Source organism: Spinacia oleracea, chromosome 2 (genome assembly GCF_020520425.1).
Source record: "Spinacia oleracea cultivar Varoflay chromosome 2, BTI_SOV_V1, whole genome shotgun sequence".
NCBI classification, from domain to species: Eukaryota; Viridiplantae; Streptophyta; class Magnoliopsida; order Caryophyllales; family Amaranthaceae; genus Spinacia; species Spinacia oleracea.
Genome location: NC_079488.1, coordinates 62741923 through 62762246, shown reverse-complemented (window position 1 = coordinate 62762246; position 20324 = coordinate 62741923). Strand labels below are relative to the sequence as shown.

Sequence of the window (20324 nt, the reverse complement as noted above, 5' to 3'; positions counted from 1 at the left end):
TTAATTTTACGAAAATGCGTCGGGTATGGACAAAAAATGTCGCTGGCGACTAGCGATCTAGCCTCCCTCCTTCTCGGACATCGAGGAAGTCTTGGCCTCAAGTGACTTGTGTCCATATGGACACAAGTGACTTGTAATTGGTACCCGCTAATTTGGTATTGGTACTAAGATTATTATGGTATTGGTATACCAATACATTGCTAAGAAGTACCAATACAAATTATTTATGTTATTGGTACTGACATAGGCTGTGTTGGTACTAAAATAATTGTATTTGAGTCATTTATGTCCATATGGACACAGGCCTCTTGAGGTTTAGCAATCCTTGTCGGACATCCGGCTACCAATTAGATCGGTTTCTGGCGCAAATACTCTCCTTTTCAAGTTTTAACCAAATAATTCCTCCAATTCTGTGTTGTCACTCTGACCACCAATGGCTGCTGCCTCCCTACACCACCGTTTTCTTCCCTATCCATTTTATCTCTCCTCACAATTCCGCCGCTGTCGATCAATCGCAGTCCCGAAACTCCCTCATTTCCAACTCCAACCTCTATTTCTTTTCGGTAAAATTAGGATTTTCGGCTCCGATTTGAGAAATGTTAGAACGGGGAATCGTACTCTATGTTGTTTTCGCAAAGCGAATTTGCAAGCCGATGAGGTCGAAGTTGAGGTTCATCGTCCGTCTTTCGACATTAATCTTGCCGTCATATTAGCTGGTTTTGCATTCGAAGCTTATACAACTCCTGTAATTTTCTTCTAAATTATTTTCAAGCATATTCTGTTAATTTTTGCCATTTATGCGTAGTTAATTGATTGCTTTTCTGCTTGATTATGTAGTTTCCAATGAGATGCATTTGAGGTTCTAGTTATGGAGAAGAAATATTGTAATTTGATTGAACGGAATTGATGTTATGCAGGATAACGTTGGACGCCAAGAAAATGATGCTGCTGATTGTTCCACGGTTTATCTTTCCGAGTGCGTGATCGTTTTCTTAAGTTTGTCGCTGTATGATGATTTTATGAGAGATTAAGTGCATGACTGATTGTTTATGTGATATAATTGTGAGCCAGTTTCACGGGAAGGGGTATTTCCATTTTCTTAATGTTAAGAACTAGTAACACTGTTGTCTTTCTTTTATTTGTGTCATCAAATCATCATTAATTTGTTGCTGCTATCGTTATCGTTCATGATCTCACGTGTGACTTCAATGTCAGTGTAATTCATCAAAGTGCTCAGTATCTATCTCACTATTTGTTGCACAATGGTTTCCATTCTCAGCATCCGTAGAATTCCTTATTGTTTTGACACGATTTTGGTGTTAGATATCAACAATTTTTGATAATCTTGTTAAACTTTTTATTACTTGAAGCACCATTACACGCTGAAAACTGCTTAATGTTTTGGTGGAAGTACTTATTAGCCTGGAGATTTTCTTAGTTGGGATTTCTTTCTTAATGTGTCCAGGAAGCATCCATAGCTCGCACAAGATATATGTATTTTATATTTATTTTGGGTAAATCCATTTGAGTAATGGCTTCATCTGTCATTTTACGCGGGGCCCCAGGTGAACTGCATTTTCGTTCCAAGGCTTGAACTGATTTTTCTGTGTGTATACAAGTCAGTGTCCTAGGAGTTCTTGGTCAAAATTTATAGTTTCTCTTCTTGCCTAGGCATATCCACCTTTTAAAGTCTTCAATATTTATTTAAGCTGAAGGCACAAAATGGATTTGTTGAGTGAGGAAGTAAATTGTTGAATGGGGTTCTATTTTCAGTATATATGTAGAAGCCAGCGAGGCAATTTTGTATTTGCTTAGAAACATCGATTTTCTTTGAGTCATCAAATATTGGTTGGTGTAGTATGGGTTCAATCTAAAATAAAATAAGTCTATTTAGTTTACATATCTTTAGGAGAATACTCATGCACCAATTTATGCACTCGCTTTGTTCCTCAACGTTCTGCTCACTTTCCGTTTGGTGTGTTTCATAAAGTTCTACTCATTTTACTTTATTCTACTTTTGGCAAACTCCTTTTACCATCCTACCTAACTGGACCTGAATTTTCCGGTCTGGTCCAAACCGGTGGATTCAGGTCCGGACACCGCTCTTAAAATATTTAAGATTCCGTATTCTAGACCGGACCAGACAAAAACCGGAAAAATCCGGTTTGGACCTGAAATCCAAATTTTTTAAAATAGTAATAATAGAAGTTTGAGAAGTCAAAAACCCTACCAGATAGTTAGCTACTTAGCCGCCACCATTACCCAAATACTCCTCTTTTCTCTCTCATCCCCCATACTCTTACTCGGTTGCATCCTCCTTCTCTCTTCTCTTTCCTTCTCCCCCATTCTCTATCCACAATCAGCCGTCCACCATCAGTCACGACGACCCACAAGATCGTTGATATGCTACTTCTGCTTCCCTCTCTGAAGCTTCACGCATGACTGCATGAGCATTTGGCCAAGTGTTTGGTAAATTGGGAGGAAGGATGAAGTTTTGAGTCTTAAACTCCATAAATTAATCTTCACGCATGAGTGTTATTACTTGTTAGTGTGGTAATAACACATAAGAGTAGTTGTTATATGTAATATGAAGGTATACAATTATGGTATTGTGGTTTAGGATTTTTGATTATGTTTTAGATCTTTTACAAACTTTTCGTGAAAAAATTTCAGATTTGTTGTTAAGTATTAATGATATTCATTTGACTTGTGATTTTTGGATCTTGAAAATACTTTTCATGAAATATGATGTTTGATCTACATATTGTTTTGTGTAAGGTGAGATTATTGATTACCTCATCTTAATTCCGGGCTTGAAGTCTCCAGTAGTCTAATTTTGAAGTGGCTTTTTTCTTTAAAAAATAAATTCATAAATACGCAGTTGCTAAATCCGGATTGAATCGGAATAATCAGGTCCGGATCGGACATGACCGGAATTATTCCGGTCCGGTCTCCGGACATAAAAATTTCGATATTTCAGTTTCGGTCTGGACCAGACCGGTTATGGACCGGTGCACAATCCTAATCTTACCCCCTTCCCCATGATATTTACACCTTTCCACTCACTTTCCCTTGCTTTATCCACCGTTCTCTTACATATACTCACTTTTTTACACTTTCCCTCTTACTTTATCCACATTTTCACACTATTCTAGAAACAAGAGACTACAATAAGTGTCACAGTCAGAGTCTTTTGGATACCGGATCGTGCATCAAGCTCTTGCCTATTCGGCAGTAGGGGTGCAAGCCTTGTGCGGAACTGAGTCGAGGGGCTCGTGGAGCATGAGCGAGCAAAGTTTCTCAAAGGGGCGCTCTTGTCTATTGGCAACAAGAGTGAGCGGCGAGGGCCGATCGGGCACCTGTGCGCAAGGGAGTGGGGCCGACGACGAGAGTTTATCTGTTTTGGAAGACTTTGTTGAGTCTAGGAGCTGTAATACGAGCGACAACACAATAGTAATAAAGGCTAACAACAAGCTAGTAAGAAAGCAAGGCAGCTTTTTTGGGGGGGGGGGGGTTCAGGATAATTGGTGCATACTCCATATAGAGGTTTATTTTGAATCAGCTAAAAACTACCATTGAACACTGGATTGGCAGAAACATAATAGTCTTATCTAAAGCCTAGAAAAATTTAAATGAAAAGTCCTGGGAAGCTATAGATAAGAAAAGTACAAGTAAAAGAAGGTTGGATTCTAACAATAAGTGAGTAGAACACTAAGGAGCGAAGGGGGTATATAAATAAAGAAGGAACGAAATAGACAAAGCAAAAATATTTATTTTGGTTAAATACTTGAAATGTTCTAAAAGAGTTATGTTTTTGCAGGTCGTTTGTCCGAGAAATATATGATGGACAATTGTTTATAAAGTTGAAGAAAGGCTTTAATTTCCCAGCCATGGATCCATGGGTTTGTAATATTTTAGCCACTTTTGCTTTAATTATCGACTTTTTATAATTTGTGACTTGTTCATACATGTGACGAAGATCCTTGTTTAATTTCTTCATTTACTCCCCCCCCCCCTCCTCCGCTTTTGATTTCTCTTCCGTGTTGATTTGAAAGTTGCACATAATATTTTCTGCATACTTCACTGCCCACCTCCCTCAACACATATGTTTTGTTTCAGGGGACAAGCGATCCATATGTTGTCATGGAATTTGATGGTCAAGTTCTCAAGAGCAAAATAAAATGGGGGTAGTCATCCCCTTTCAATTTATCTCTTTTAGTTTGCAATTCAACTTTCTAAGTGTTGTTTCCTTTCGGATATGATGACTCATGACTGTTGAAATGGAATTTTTTTTATTTTTTTATTTTTTTAAGGATGCATCATCTGGATTCATGTTAGCCGACCCCAAATCATTTTGGTACTAAGGCTTTGTTGTTGTTGTTGTTGTTGTATGCATCATCTGGATTGCATTTTATGTATGAAAGAACGTATGCGATTAATATGCTATAGCTTGAGCATCAGTAATGGTATAAAATAGGAAGAAGAAGATGATTTGATTAATAGAAAATACAGAAAATGTAAATGGTATTCAAGCTTTTGAGAGGCTTTATCCTCTCCCAAGTGAACTGTTAAAAGCTCAATACAAAATATATCAATATTCAACATAACATCCCGTCTTAAATAAGCTTTCTGTATATAGTAATACTTCCCTAACTAACCCCCTAACTTATTCCCCAAGATACCCATGCTAACTTATATAGCTATTTCTTGAAGTGCCCCTACCCATATATTAGTTCATAGCATAATACTACAAAGATTAATGATAAGTAACCTGTTTGAGAAGTTTTAACTCATAGTTCATGTCTGTCTCTATCTGTTATTCTCTTTTGGTTGGCCAAATCAGCATCCTCCTTTATCTTTCTGCTTCTTGATGATTTCAGGACAAAAGATCCAACGTGGAATGAGGAATTCATTTTAAATATCAAGCTTTCACCAAATACCTTTCTTCAGGTGAAAGCACTCTGAAGATCTTTTTACTGAATTTATGGCATTCAAATTGTAAATCTATTTATCCTTTAAGATGCTTGCAAGTTTCCTTTTTAAAATTATCTGCGCACTAATTTGCACAACCTTGCTGGAATTCGCTATAGTCTGGCTTTATTTGATATTGACTGAAGTATAAAAATATTTACAGCTTAATTATAAGTATTTGAGTTTCCTGCATCAGATCTTCTCCTTTTTAATTTTTTAAGTTATTAAATTAGTGTACTTTTTTGGTTGCTTTGCACCTCTTGCACTAGCAAAAAGCTTCAAGCTTTTTAGAGCCATGTAATATTTAGCAAACTCATCTACTACATTGATCTTTGTGGGTTAGCGCTCAAGTTCTCTTCTCGTACTACTTAAAAACTTGTCAAGTTTACCATCTTCTTATTGAGATGAGTAGCTGGTTAATTGTTTTAAAGGTAGCACTAGGCGATTAGCCAATCCTAGCTGGCAAGTGTCTAAGGAGTTGTATGGGACTAGTTTAGTTCACAAGCTGATAAAGTGTTTAAGAGGCTATATGGGGCTCCTGGATTAGAAACCCATGTCAAATTCTATATTTATTACCTTTTGTTCATCTGAACACCAAACAGTGGATAATAAAACAATGAATCAGAATTAAGAAAGTTGTGCAAGTTTGAGGCGCGTTATTATAATTCACTTCTTTGCACGTAACATTTGTGTGACCTCTTTAGGTCGCAGCTTGGGATGCAAATCTTGTCACACCACACAAGCGCATGGGAAATGCTGGTGTTCATTTGGAAGCCTTATGTGATGGTAAGAAAGTTACTTTGTTTTCGTGTTCTCTTTCTACAATACAGCTGTTTTAACATTGTTTTAACTTTTCCTGGCTGCTTTGAACCATAAATCGATTAGCGTCATAGATTTTTATTTCTTTTGAAAAGAATTTTATTTTCTAGCTATAATATGCCAATTTTTGTTTGTTTGGAATTAGTTTTTGTTTAAAATTTAGGATATGCTTTTTTTTTAAAACTCTATCCAGTTTTATTTGTCACCATTACTAATGAACAATTTAAATAGATAGGTATAACACTCTCCTTCTCAAGTACTAGTGTAATGTATAGAGGTGGTTTTTGAGTGGTTCTGGAAGTACATCTTTTAAACAGAAGAGACAATGTAAGAGTAAAGGAATAAGATTTCATTCACACAGTGATGAGATGATTGAAGTATATTTTGATAGGAAATTCACATGAGTTGATGATGGAATTGGATGGCATGGGAGGTGGTGGAAAGATACAACTAGAGGTAAGTTTTAACTTGGGAAACAATTGAACAATATGACTGTAGGAAAGATTTACCATGAAGAAAAATTTATTTTATTTCACTGAGATTTACACCTTTGATCTGAATGTATTAGTCATCGCATTTATGATCGAGATTAAATCTTATTATTGCTATGGCTGCTGTAAACCCTTCCACGATTATATATCAAGATTAAATGATTTTGAATATTCTGGTGTAGGAAAATTCTTTACTTATGTGACTAGGATGTCTTCTGTTAATTTTAACCATACTCGACTTTTTATATGGTTGCTCCAATGCTTCTATGCAGGCTTAGCCTAAGGTGAGAAACCACCATAGGGGCTAAACTTACCAGTAAAGTTCCTTTGGTTAGCGGCTATGATAAACTTTTAGGAAATTTGTCAATTGACTTTACTCAACGAAAACATTTACGTTATATACTACTAGCTTTATGATTGTAGCTTAAGCCAAACACTAGAAACCTAGGTAACAAAATAACTAGGATTTGGAAACAAGTGCACATTTCATACACACCAAAAGCACGGAGAACTATATCCTTAATTCTCCCCTTCAAGTGGGACTGTGGGAGCGTAAAGGTCCGAACATTCAACTTGGACAAGAGAAGTGAGAAAGTCGGACTAAGTCCTTTTGTGAAGTGTGAACAAAGTTGCCAACTCATCCCACCAGCAGCGTGTTTTAACACATGACGTTTGTCAGCCTGTTTAATACTTCTTCCTTTCTCTTTTAGTTATAACACTTCCCTAAAACATAAATATTCTTTTTAGCTGCAATGTTACTATTTTTAGTTACTTTCACTATTAAAATTACAACTTTTCCCTTACTCCCCTTTCAATTTTTGCTTAATCTACTACCCCAGTGGGGAGAAAAAGGTCCAAATCCCATTATTTCCCCCTTTTGTTAAACCCTGTCCCCTACCCATGTTGCAACTATTAGGGAACGGGGGAAGTATTAGAAAGTTATGTGCATCACATTCTGACGCCTTTAAAGAATATATTCCAAAGGTTGCCTTTCTCTTAGATTCCAGGGACTGAAATCATTTAGAATTACTTTAGGGTTCTCAGTGAGCCTATGCCCCCTCCTATACTACCAGGCTACCAGCTGATGGTTTGATGCTTGACTGAATACTCTGGGAATCAGGCCTTTTGAACCCATTCATTTCCATGATCTGGTTTACATATTTTTAAGTGCCAGTATATCACAACATGTCACTTGATTTTAAATACATAACCAAATATTATCAAGACTCTTAAGTTGCAGGAATAACATCTTATTGAGGGAGACAAAGATACTTGGTCTTTGTCTCGAGTCTCAACCATCTTTTCTATTTTAGAAAGTATATATAGGAAACCATAGAATTGGACATGACATTAACAGTTTTTGTATTGCATTTATGCATACTTCAGTATTGTAGAGTTTGCACTTTTAATGTTGACCATCATGGGTTTCATCTTAGATGAGAAATAGAAATTCTTTGTTCCCAGGGTAATCGTGCCTTAAGTTGGTAGTAAATGTATTAATGTTGATGGTTTTGGCGTAAACAAATACGACGTCTATCTATTCCTTAGTTGTAGTCTTGTTCACCATTTTACTTGCTAATGCATACTTCTATTTTGTGTAGTTTGCACTTTTTAACGTTGACTATTCTAGGTTCCGTCGTGGACGAGAAATAAAATGTACTTTGTTCTCAGGATAATCGTGCCTAAGTTGGAAAGCAATTTATGGTGAAAACAAATACGACCTTTCTGTTCCTTAGTTATAGTCGTGTTCATAGTTTTACTTTCTAATGCAATTGAAGACTTTGACAATGTGAAATACTTGTGTCTAGTATTTCCTGATGGATATAGCTTTGGTTTAAGCCCAAACTAGTGTGTGGCTTGGGCAAAGTTTGAATATCATAATTTGGGCTTGAACTTCTTTGTATAATTTTGAACGCCTATATTTGTTTTAGGAAAATTTGTAAAAAACAAGCCAACCTTTGGGCTGTCTTCTAAAATAATCCCAATTTTGGGTATTTCTGGAATAATCCAACGTTTATGGGGTATCTTCCCAAAATAGTTCATTTTACCTATAAGTCTATAACCTTAATAGCAGGTCAAATTTATTGTTTAAAGATTAAGAATTCCATGTGGCGCTTTCTTATTGGTTTGGATATTTATTGTCATTATTAAAAAAAAAGTTCCTTCCCTTCTTCCTTCCCCTTCTCCATCTCTCTCTTCCTCACTAAATCCACTATAGCCGCCACTACACCGCCAACCTGCAACCATCAGCAATCACCCCGCAGCCACAAATGCCGAACATCAAACCCATCGCAAGCAACCACCCAGACATTCCCCCTTCTTGCTTCTCATTCTATCTGCAACCATCAAAAGTCAACCAATTTTCCCCCCAAATCCCCATCTCCTCCAATTTTCAACAGAAATTATAGTTTTTTCAAGATTATTAAAGGCGACCCATGTTATGGAGATTGGATGTGAGAGAGGGAGGGAGGAGAAGTGATGGAGGCGGCCAATCGTTCTAGCGTACGAGTACTTCGGCTCGTGGTACACGCCCAAAATCAAGAAATAAGCCTCAACAATTCTATCGTGCACGGTGCACCAAGGGCAAATTCTTGACAATTTTCAAACTCCTCCACCACTTATGTTAAGCAATGTAGATACAATTAGTTATAATACATATACTCTGTACTTCTTCCAATTAGTTACAAGAATCATAGATGTCATTTGATACTTTGTACGGATCGAGTATATGTTTGTTATCTTCTGACATGTAAATCAACAAAAATATGTAAATTTGATGCAATTATAAAAGGAAAAAAGAAGGAGGAAGTTATATATTTACCCCATAAACGTGGAAGGAGGAGATGAAGGAGGAGAAGGAGGAGAGAGATAGAAGTCAGACAAGGGAGAGGGGAAGAGAAAATGATGTTTTTTTTTGTTAAATTAAAATCAAAATCTTAAAAATTAAAAGTTAATAGAATATAGACCAATTAGATAAAGACACGTGTCATTTTGACTTGTTAATCTGGTTACCAACAGGTAAAGGACTGTTTCGGGAAGATAGCTAATAAACGTTGGATTATTCCAGAAATACCTAAAATTGGGATTGTTTTTAGAAGACTACCCAAAGGTTGACTTATTTTTTTACAAATTTTCCTTTGTTTTATATGTTTTATCCCTTTTGCATAATTGTTAAAAACCATAATGTTGTCAAAGTTATTTCTTTAATAAAATTAAAATGTATTGCTGTCAGCACATTGTGGAACTAGCGAATACGGAGCAACATATAAACAATTGAAAAAAAAAGAGCATCAAACAAACGTTCACATGATCCAACTTTTTTTTTTGGTAAATAATAGATTTCATTAATCACCAAAGTAAGAATTACAACTGGTCAACAAAACACCAGATACACCTAGAACAAGGCAAAGCTAAACCAAACAGGAAAGCAAAGAAAACAACACTTAACTCCTACATGCTACACTGAAAAGAATTCTACTAACAACAGTGTGGCTAGGCTCAAGCTGATTTGAGAATAATTTAGCATTCCTCTGCAACTAGATGGCATAAACTGTCTCAATAAACACCTTGTTACTGTTTATGTCTTTAGCTTTAGTACTTCTGCTCTTTCTTTGAGTCCACTGAACCTCCACATTCCAAAAAGTAGGCTAAAGTCGTATCACCTAATCAAAGATAAACCTAAGTCCACTAACAAGATAGTAAGGGGAGTAGGGATCGTATCCACAGGGAAACATGCGTTCTTTCTATTACTAAAACTAAGGTCTAGACTATTGGGAAACTAGAAAATTGGTTGGTTTGTATATTAAAACTACGACGATAATAAGAAAGGAAATGAATCAGATAATAAAAGGTCTAGGGCATAGGTTCACCAATGAACAACAATCCAGGATTATAAACAATATTAATAATCAATAAAACAATTAATTAGACTAGCATGCTCTCTCGAATCGATACTAATCATAGACTTGAAGTTAACAGGCTCTCGCTATGTATTAATGCCAATTCTACCTACTGAAACAAGCCTAAATATCAAATTGCATCTCTCGAATCTTAACTTGATATTGCTAGACTAATACAATTAAACCTGCGCAAATCTAATCGCAAAGTAAATGGAAGCAATCAATAGGAATTAACAAATAATCCATCAACAATATTCTATCATCCCTTCAAGTTAGTCCATGGATTCCCAAAACCCTAGAATAGAACTACTCACACATATTTGAAATAAGCAACACAATATTAATCAATGGAAACATAATTAGGAACAATTAATAAAGCAAGCAAATGAATTGAAATTAAATAAAAAAGCTAAGAATTGAATTATTACCTAAACGAAGAACGAATGAAGAACTAAAAGGTTGGAACTTTAATTGAGAATAAAATAAAGGTTTTTGATAAGTTTAGAGAAACTAACTAAGTGCTAGAAAATAAAAAGAAGTATTCAATGCTAGAAAATTCGATGTTTTACAATGAGCCAAGGGCTTAGTTTAAATAGTCTTGCCCAAAAACGAAACCAAAAACCGGAAATAAAAGCTAATCTGCGCGTCCAGAAGTTGTCGTCGCTCGAGCAGACGCTCGCCCGACCGGGCATCCAGCTCGTAAACGGCCCGACCTGGCCGGCATCCGCCCAGTCGGGCGTACATCCGCCCGGTCGGGCGCCCATCGCCCGGTCGGGAGCGCATACAAACTGCACGATCCTCTATCTTCAAAACGCCATATCTCCTTCGTTATTCGTCGAAATTAGGTGAGTGACCACTCGTTGGATAGCTCTTGAAGTCTAGAATCCAACCCAATTAAAATCACTTCATTTGGAGTTGTAGAACTTGAGTTATGATCAAAAGAGTAGACGAGTGTCGGTTTTCTATTTCTTTCACTATTCGCTTTGCTTGAAAACTCCTCCAACTCAATGTTTGTGCTCTCGAAAGTACATAATCTCTTGCATTGATGCAAATGATTAGGAAATGCACACAAATATGCTAATTCCTACAATGATGAACCTGAAACTACAAACACACTACAAGGAGCACATTAGTACTAAAAAAATCGCTCCGAAGAGCTCATTTGAGATAAAAAAGTAGTAAGGGACGGGGGTAAAAACACTATAAAATATGAACCTATCACAATTCCACTCCTCCGAAGAACCTTGCTCCAAATATCAGCTAAGTAGCTGCACTCAAAGAAAAGATGGGGCAGATCTTCATTACGAGTCTGACAAAGCCCACAAGTGCCATCAATGTTCCAATTCAACATTATGTCTTTAGTTGCTAGCCTATTCTGAACTGCAGGCCAAGTAATGAAGGTGGTCTTTGGGCTAGCCTCGCTATTACAATGAGTCTCTTCCAGCTAACATGGCTACTTTGATGCCTTAAGTTCTTGTAATTTTCTTAAACTTCCGTGCACTGCCAAAGTGATGAGCATCACCTGCCTGACTAATCTCTTCTCTTTGCTGCCAAATCTTCCTTAAAGACCAAGATAAGCCATTAGGAACTGGCATTGTCCATAAGTCCATATGCTTAATGTAGTAGGTGTGCACTCACTTTACCCACATCCTATCTTGCTTCATTGATAAAGCCCAACACTGCTTAGTTACTACAACTTTGTTCCATGTGATCAGATCTTTCAAATTCCACCCACCACAGCTTTTAGGAAGACACAACTGCTCCAAAGCAACAGGCGCTTTCGTTCCTGTCCATAGAAAATACCTGCAGATGAATCCCTTCATTACTTTCTTTGGCATAACAAAAATTTGACACCAGTATAATTGAATGCCAAAAAGTACTGATTTGATCAGCTGCAATCTACCCGCATAAGACAACAACTTTGCTGACCAATTCTTCACCCTAGCCACAATTTTTTCAATTAATGGTTTGCAGTCAGTATAGCTCTGTTTCTTGGTCGTGAGGGGCACCCCTACATACTTGAAAGGAAAGGCACCCCTTGAGATACCTAGTTTGTCAATAATTAGGCCAACCACTAAAATAGGAACACCAGCTATGTACACTTCACACTTGTGTAAGTTAGCTTCAAGGCCACTGAAAACTTATTGAAAGCAGCAAACAATAAGGAGCAAACAATAAGGAACGAGAGGGTGAAATTAAAACAACCTTCTGATTCCATATGTTGAAAATGAAAAATCATATTTTTTTACTAATATCTATGTACTATACTAAAAGAGAGGAAATCAATGTGGTGATGACAAATGTCACTCTATGATTCGCCTCTCTTTTAATGTAAATAATTAAACTTAAAAAAGTTAAAACAAAATAATATATTTGACTTTATTGCTAAGTATAAGAATTGCATACTAATTAATATTTAGCAAATATATTGTAACAATCATTTCCATATTCAAATATTCCATGTGTCCTAACAATAATATTGAATACAATACCATGCCTAATATTTAACGCCTAATATCTCATGTCCAATATCTCAAGTCTAATATCTTAGATTACCTATTGTAGTTTTATCTCAATATATTTTATTTATATGATATAACGTTGGGCTTTAAATGTTAAGTAAAGAAGACAAAATATTTATGTATTATTTATTAAATTTATAACATTGTAATTGATTATTGAAAGGAATTAAAGTTATTATTCCTAAATGTTAGAGTTAAACTTTTATTTAAAATTTTCTTCCTTACTAAATATCTCAAACTTGAAAATTATAACGACGTTATTCAATAAATAAGTAAGGGAAAATTAATTTTTTTGATTTTATTTCAAAAGTTGACTTATATAATAGAGGAAATTTTAGTTATAAAAACAAAAATCTTAGCCCATAGGAAAATGTTTTGTATGCAAGACGAGGTTCTTAACATGATTAAAGTCATGTATTTTACTAACAAATAGTACTTTTTTGTATCATTCAAGCTCTTATTATTTCATACTTAGAACAATGTATTGTTATAAACTTTCTTTTGCGCTCTTTTTTAAAAGACAACAAATTAGTATACAAATATCCTTAATTTCAACGGGCAATTTACTAAATAGAGATCTACATTAAATACACACTGTAATGAAAAAAAGTACTCCATAATAAGTTGGTCTGAATTAAGATAACTTTTTTTTTATGTACCATGGTAAGGAGGGTATGGGATGAGGTTATACACGCCATGTAAATGATTGCACCATCTACATAAAACTTGTGCAAAATTAAAGTTTGATATATAAACTGTGCATCACACCTTGGTGATGGGGCGAGTTTGAAATTTAGATTGGGCCAACGACGAAGATAAATATAGATAATTGGTGTTGGCAGTCGCGAATAAGAATAACATATATCCACATGGTAGTTGGTGATGGGTGGGTTTGGATTGATTTGACATGGGAACACTTGCCCCATCTTAAATTGTAGAATCACATTTTTTTTGATCAATATTATGGTTAATAATAAAATCAATTTTAATAATGAATTTATGACAATATATTTAAAAATTAGCTGAAAGGTAAGGTGGATGTTGACAAAATGTACAAACATCAGATTGTCAATGAGACGTTTTTTTGGGAGACAATACCCCCTCCCTCCGCCCCAAGTGAGCGTGGATGGAGGAAAGTAGTGGTGATGGGGATAAATTATTTGATGTATCTGTCGCAGATGACGGGGAAATTATGACGAATTTTAGATTGGATATGTCTTCCATCGTTTATCCTTCATTTAATTGATTATGAATATCTTTTTCCACTACTAACCTACATATTATAATGTTTCTTTTGTTAGACAACCGAATTGTCGAATATTCTAGAATAGAGTTTTAAACTTTAAAACTCTTCTCCCAAAAACAAACAAGGGCTAGGTTTGAGACGGGTGTGATGGAGTGGGGATAATTTTTATTAGGCGGGGAATGGGATAAGGATGAGTAGCATATCTATTGTGGTTGCTTGGGATGGAGATGAGAATTTCGGGCGGATATTTGGTGTGGAGGGACCGTCCTCCATACCATCCCCACCGACCACCCCTACTCAGTGATTTAACAAAATGACTACAATAGTGAAATAAATAAATTATGGTATTACTATACGTTCATACCAAAACAACAAATTGTTTATTTTCTTTCATTTTATTACATTTATATAAAACAAGTGTTAAAAACATGGTATAACAAAATCACCTATAAACCCTAAACCCTATCAAATATCTGATCTAGATTGTAGGCTATTCTAATCGATATGGTATCAGATCGGTTACGTATATCATTCTTACTTCAATTTCTAGCAACAGGTACTTGATATAAGTTTTTTTTCCTTCTTTTACCCCACTTATATTTTTCTCCAAAAACCTAAACTCCTAAATCTGTACTAATCACTTTATAATTCGAACAAATAGCAATTTTCTCTTATTTTCCCAACGACCAATGCCGTAACTTAAAAATTATGCTTTAAACAAACAAGAATAAAACTTATGTTTTATAAATTACTGTGCCACAAAAAATAAAAAAGTGTTTAATAATATACGTGTGTGCACAGACCTAACCTAGTTTGTATTATAGGGGAGAGTAGGCGATGGGGTTAAGTGGCGGTGGTTAGTTGACATGGAGGAAAAGGGTTAGGTGGTTTAGTTACTTGAAGGAGGTGGTTGTGGGCCTAGGGAAATCAACTACGCTGAAGTTGATGTAATAATAATGTTAAAGAGATCCCTACAGCAGGTTCTTTGTAGCGGTTGGGCTTACCTGGCAGGGGGAAAGGGGAAGGGTGGAGGTGAGAGAGAGGAAATAATTACTAATTAGGAGGGTGGTATTTAATTTCTTTAGTTGTTCAACTAAGCGTAATATTGATATTTTTACATATAAAGCTTACTAAAATTTGACTAGTTGCAACTATTATGACTGTTATGACATTTGCTAATAAGGTAAGTGTTTGAAGTCTTGAAACTAAAAAGAAACAGAAAAAATAAAAGTAAAAAAATATAGATTAAATTGGAGGGTTGGAGAAACCGTCATAGAGTGCTATCAAAAAGGAAATCTATTAATTTTGTCAGCTAAGACTAATAAGAATTTTTATTTTTTCAAAAGTTCTGCCTGATGTTTATTGTTATATTTTTGACAAAATCATTGTAGAGAGTGAAAGATAGCTGGAGAGTAGTGAACCACAGAGACATCATACCAACTGTCCCTCGCTTGATGGGTTACTGTCATGTAGCTCAGCCTGTTTATCTGTCTGCTGGAGATCAGGAGAATGCTCCAGTAAGTTCATTTAATGTCCACATTCATTTCAGGTTCTTTTTCTTGATACAAGATGCTTTTCATTTATACAAGTTAGTCACCATTTTTACATGTTCAAATATGAACGCTAGCGTTCAAAGTTCAGACATCTTTCATTTATTACATTTGATATATGCTACATCAGGAACATGTCAAGCTCTCTGGAGATGGCTATCAAGGGGATGTGATTGGGGAAGCAACACCTGAAGTTTTAGTCAGTGAATTTGTATGTTTCTGTTTATCTCTTGGCTTTACTTTTGTTTTTACTTCATTGTTCTTTTGGTTCTTAAAATGAAATCTGCGGTTTCCTCATAAGAATAATATGTATACACATACCTTGATCCTGAGTAGTTAAACTTTCTGAAAGTGTAAAAGAGAAAAGATAAAGTAAAAGAAGAATAAAAGAAGAAAAGGAGGAAAGCTTTAAAAGCCTAGTAGAATATATCATCGCTGTCCTTCTTTGCACATATTTGTTGCATGTGGAGTGTGCTAAAAACTAAACTGCACCGTGCGATAATTTACTAAGTCTCCCTAAGATGCTGGATCTAGACTGATTACCCAGGTGCCCAGTGGTTAATCTCATTTCCACATTTTATGAGGCATCAAGTCAAGGGTGGAGATTAGCACTGTTTGTGGTCTTTTGGTAGTGCGTTCATAGAAAATAAGGTGTCACTTAGCAAATGGAAGATTAAGGTGGGGTCTTGCTTGGATGCAAATGCAGTTCTGTTTCTAGGTTTCGTGGGGAATGTCCCATGGAGAAGCATACACATGACATTGATCGGTATCTGAATTCGGAAATCCTTTTGGGTTACCATATAACAAAATTGAAAATTCTGAATCAAGAACCCGTAGGTATGCCTAGTGGCCTGTGGAGTGGTTTGTTTAATCTGTTGTACGTGTGAGTTCATATCAAACTCCATTTCCTCTGGCGTGGAAGTGAAAGTGTAAAACGAGATGGAGTAATTATGCACGAGATAATCAAACTATTTGGTGAAGTCCAGTTCACCTCGAGAACAAAATAGAACTACTTAGTGATTAGAAGCAGGAGCAAAGAGCCCAATTGTGTTACTGTTTTTTTTTACTGACATCTTCTGCCATCCAGTACCTGAATGGTTCATGGTTGGGAGATTAGGCGAATATGTGGTAGTTTAAATAGCTGCTTGACAGCAACCAAAATATGTCCTTCAGGAATTTGGAGGGGAGGGGAAGGGATAGAAAGGGATCTATTTTCCCATTTTGGATATAGAAGGGGGAGGCATTCAGGAAAGGGAAAGAAGACGGTCTGTTTTCATCCCTTTTTAATCAACCATATTCTTCCACTATTTGAACATTTGGAAGGAAAATGCAAGTCTATTCCTTCCCTTCCTTCACTTCATTTCCACTTCCCGCCATTACTGCTAATCAAACACACAAATAATTTAGAATTTTAGGTTACGTATTTGAACTTGTACTTGCAGTTTAAATGATTTCGACTGATGCATATCTAACCATTCAATTTGTTTAATTATTTCTGGAAAATAATGCATCTAATTTCCGCCATTATTTCTAACCAAACACACAAATAATTTAAATTTTAGGTTTCTTATTTAAACTTGTACTTGCAGTAATTATTTCAAATGATGCATATCTACACATTCAATTTCTTTCTGGAAAAAAAATGCATCTAAATTCAGCAAAACAATGGATATCAGTGGTTGATCTGAAAGCTTTCAAAGGTCGTTCCACAGATTCTGTACCAGTCTTGTGAAATCTTTTGTTTTTACTGCTTTGTTGATTCTGGATAGTTTGGAAGACGAGATTTTTTTGCCACTAGAGCTGGAAACTACCAAACTCAGAATTAGCTGTTTGGCTCTATATACTGGCTATCATGTTGTGCTCTCAATGTATTGCATGGCTTCTGTGTATGCCCTGTGTCCTTTACAAATGGGTTCTCTGTGTCTGTAATTTTGAATATTATTTTTTGACAATGTAGATAGTAGGCCCTCGTCCAGTATTTCAATGTACAATGAAAATAGTTTATTGGCATGACACATGTAGTTCAGCCGTTCAGCACAAGCAGATAGCCAAGTACGGGAACTGATCTTGGCACATCAAAATTTGATTTTAGAACACCCACTGTGAGAGCATTAGAGCACAGTTTTATGTGCTCTACACACAAGTAAGCATGCCAAAATAAGTTCAAAGTGTGCGAAAATCAATTTCCGCCAACTTGTCAAGTACCATGTATGTTGGAGACATGGAATAGTAAATTATTTTAGAGTTTCCTATAGTTTTATAGCATTGGAGTGTTCTTTTATTTTTTTAATATATATTGAAGGTGGTACTTATTAGTTGACATGCACAGAATGTTTCCTTGGAAGAACTAAGAAATATTGCTTAAGAAAAGAAAATATAAAATCTTTTTCAACCCAATGTATCTTTCAGGTATCTGGATTGAATTTTTTTAACCAATTTGATGGGTAAATTATGCAGATGAAAGGTGAGAAAGAATTAGTGGACAGAATACTTCAGACCGAGATAAATATTTTCCGGGCAATTAGAGATGGGAGCGCATTGATGCAACATATGGAGGATTTCTACTATATCTCACTGTTGGAGGTAGTTTCTTTGCTCAGAACCATAGTTGTGATAGGTTGACCATGGATCCTTGCAACGAGTTGTGTGAGTTCAGTTGAAGCGAGGTTAACTTTACTTTTGTTAGTTCCCTAGAGGTGTTGATTCTTATATTCATGACTAAAGAACTAGGTAAGGGATGAATAGTAAGCTAAACAATGGCAGCTAAAAGGTAAAAGTTGATAATTGGTGGTTTTAAGCTAGCTAATTGTATTCGTCAGACTCTAGTACTTTTTCTGGAAATTGGTGCGTGTCCAAGTGTTTGATTCAGCTATTTTGAGAAAATAGAAATCCATGATTTTGGCCCAAAACAAAGTGTCCAGGCCCATTTATTTTGGTTAATATAAGATTCATGTCGATTTGTTAATGCAACTGGTGTGCAACTTTTATTTTGAAGTTCAATACTTCAATCAATCAATTTTTGAAAATAAGTATACACATGCATCTTTTTATTTCCGTGTGCCCCTGAATTCGATCATGCCTAATTACATGACATAAATCAATTTATTAATGTCAGAAGATATAGTAGAACTTGTGATTAGGCCTGAATTTAAATATGCAACTAAAGAGCCGGAATATTCAGTAAGTGATTAGCCGCAAGTAGTTGTGTACTCCCGGGAGTACCATGCTCATGATACTCCCGCACAAAAAAAATAAAAAAGTAACATGGGAGAAAAAAATAACATATATTTATAGGAAAATAACATAGGTCTAAAAATGTTTGTGTGAAGTTTAAATAGCTTATGGTAAAGCTATTAGCGTGTAGTCGTCATAGATCATAGGGGTTAACCTTTAACAAACCCATGCAAGCTCTGGTCACTAGGTTATATGTTTTCTTGCGTTCCTGTTAGTCCATATCTCATGAAGTCTTGTATTCTGTTTTGAAACTAGATGGCCCCCCTACCCGTTTCAACTATTTAGAGCAGAATCACTTATAAGCTGTAACAAACCTCCCAAGATCATGTCAATGGTGGGATCATACTGGATCATTACATATGTTCTCTTTGGCATCCTTATCAGCTTTGTCGCCGTGGTGGTGGTTATGGCAGTGGTTTAGACACTGTATGATATTTATAAACCTTTATTTTTTTTTACAGAATGTGAAGTCAAATTATCAAACTGCTTGTGTGCCAGTAAGCAGGAAAGGAGATGATTTATCTACCAGCTGAAACAGCACAATGCTTAATGGTTGGTTGTAAACTTTCAAGTTTCAAATTAACCTATTTTCATGAACCATCAAAGTTGATTTTCGATAATGCTATGGTGTCTGTAGGAAACCCGTTACTTGACATGGGTTGCTCCACTTCTCTATTTTGCATACCGGTATATAGAATACTTATTTTAAAATAGCAGAGCAGGAGGAGCAAGAGGGTCATGTCTATTCAACTAGAAAAGAGCAGACACATTCTATTGGACTGTTCTGCTTGTGCAGCTTCCCGATGCTAGACATGATTCTGCTGTTTAGCTTATTTACCTTCAGTTGTAGATATGATTCTGGACAAATCTGAATATTGGAATATTGCCCTGATAAACAGCAGCTGCCCAACGCACCATACTGTTTCACTTGTGGTGCTCTCTCACAATATGAGTGTGGATGTTGTTTCTCTATACACTCACACTTTGAGACTTGCACTGTTAGTATCCTCATGTCTGCTTTGTAAATGTACTTGACGTATAGTGCTGTATAGTGCTTCAAACTGATGATATTTGTATATTATCAATAGCAACCAGAAAAGTTCGTTTATATATTTGCTATTGACGAGTTATTTGAGTGTGAAATAATGGGGGAGAGATCCGATTATGTAGCAGTATGCCTCAGTTCTCTTTTTCTCGAGAAATTCGTTTGAGATATATGTTCTTGTATATTGCTTACTATTTTTACTTCTGCCGTCGGTCCATATTTAATACTCCCTCCGTCCGGAATACTTGAAACGTTTTTCTTATGAGGCCGTCCCGGATTATTTGCAACGTTTCTAAAAGTGGAAACGTATATTTATATTAAATCAATTTTCCAATTATCTAAGGATCCACCTACATCCCTACTCCCTAATAAAAAATCATTTAAAAATTTCACTATCCTTCCCCCTTCCCTCTTTAAAAGTTTGATACACATCCCACTACCTATATTAAAAAAATACCCAACTACCATCTAATTAAATAAAAAGTCAATTACAGTGCATTAAATTATGTGCCTGTCAAACCGTTTCGAGTATTCCGGAACGGAGGGA

At 35.8% G+C, this 20324-nt stretch overlaps 1 protein-coding gene across 2 annotated transcripts; it reads left to right on the top strand.

The window, feature by feature from the left end:
- The first annotated feature begins 372 nt into the window (after positions 1-372).
- On the top strand, positions 373-19947 carry LOC110799176 (uncharacterized). 2 transcript variants are annotated; one of them, XM_056836876.1, is made up of 12 exons: positions 374-745; positions 918-976; positions 3821-3902; positions 4120-4187; positions 4881-4950; positions 5676-5757; positions 6182-6246; positions 15340-15465; positions 15629-15709; positions 17956-18081; positions 19194-19284; positions 19370-19947. In XM_056836876.1, the coding sequence occupies exons 1-11, from the start codon at positions 434-436 to the stop codon at positions 19263-19265; spliced, it is 1143 nt and encodes a 380-aa protein (XP_056692854.1). In that variant the 5' UTR covers positions 374-433; the 3' UTR covers positions 19266-19284; positions 19370-19947. The 2 variants fall into 2 exon arrangements, with proteins under 2 accessions (XP_056692855.1, XP_056692854.1); XM_056836877.1 differs by having other exon boundaries at positions 373-745; positions 19194-19947.
- The last annotated feature ends 377 nt before the right edge of the window (positions 19948-20324 follow it).

Coding starts and splice junctions, on each gene's coding strand:
- LOC110799176 (XM_056836877.1), top strand. CDS start 434: ATGGCTGCTGCCTCCCTACACCACCGTTTTCTTCCCTATCCATTTTAT. Junction 3,903..4,119: donor TCCCAGCCATGGATCCATGG/GTTTGTAATATT, acceptor GTTTTGTTTCAG/GGGACAAGCGATCCATATGT. Junction 15,466..15,628: donor GAGATCAGGAGAATGCTCCA/GTAAGTTCATTT, acceptor ATGCTACATCAG/GAACATGTCAAGCTCTCTGG.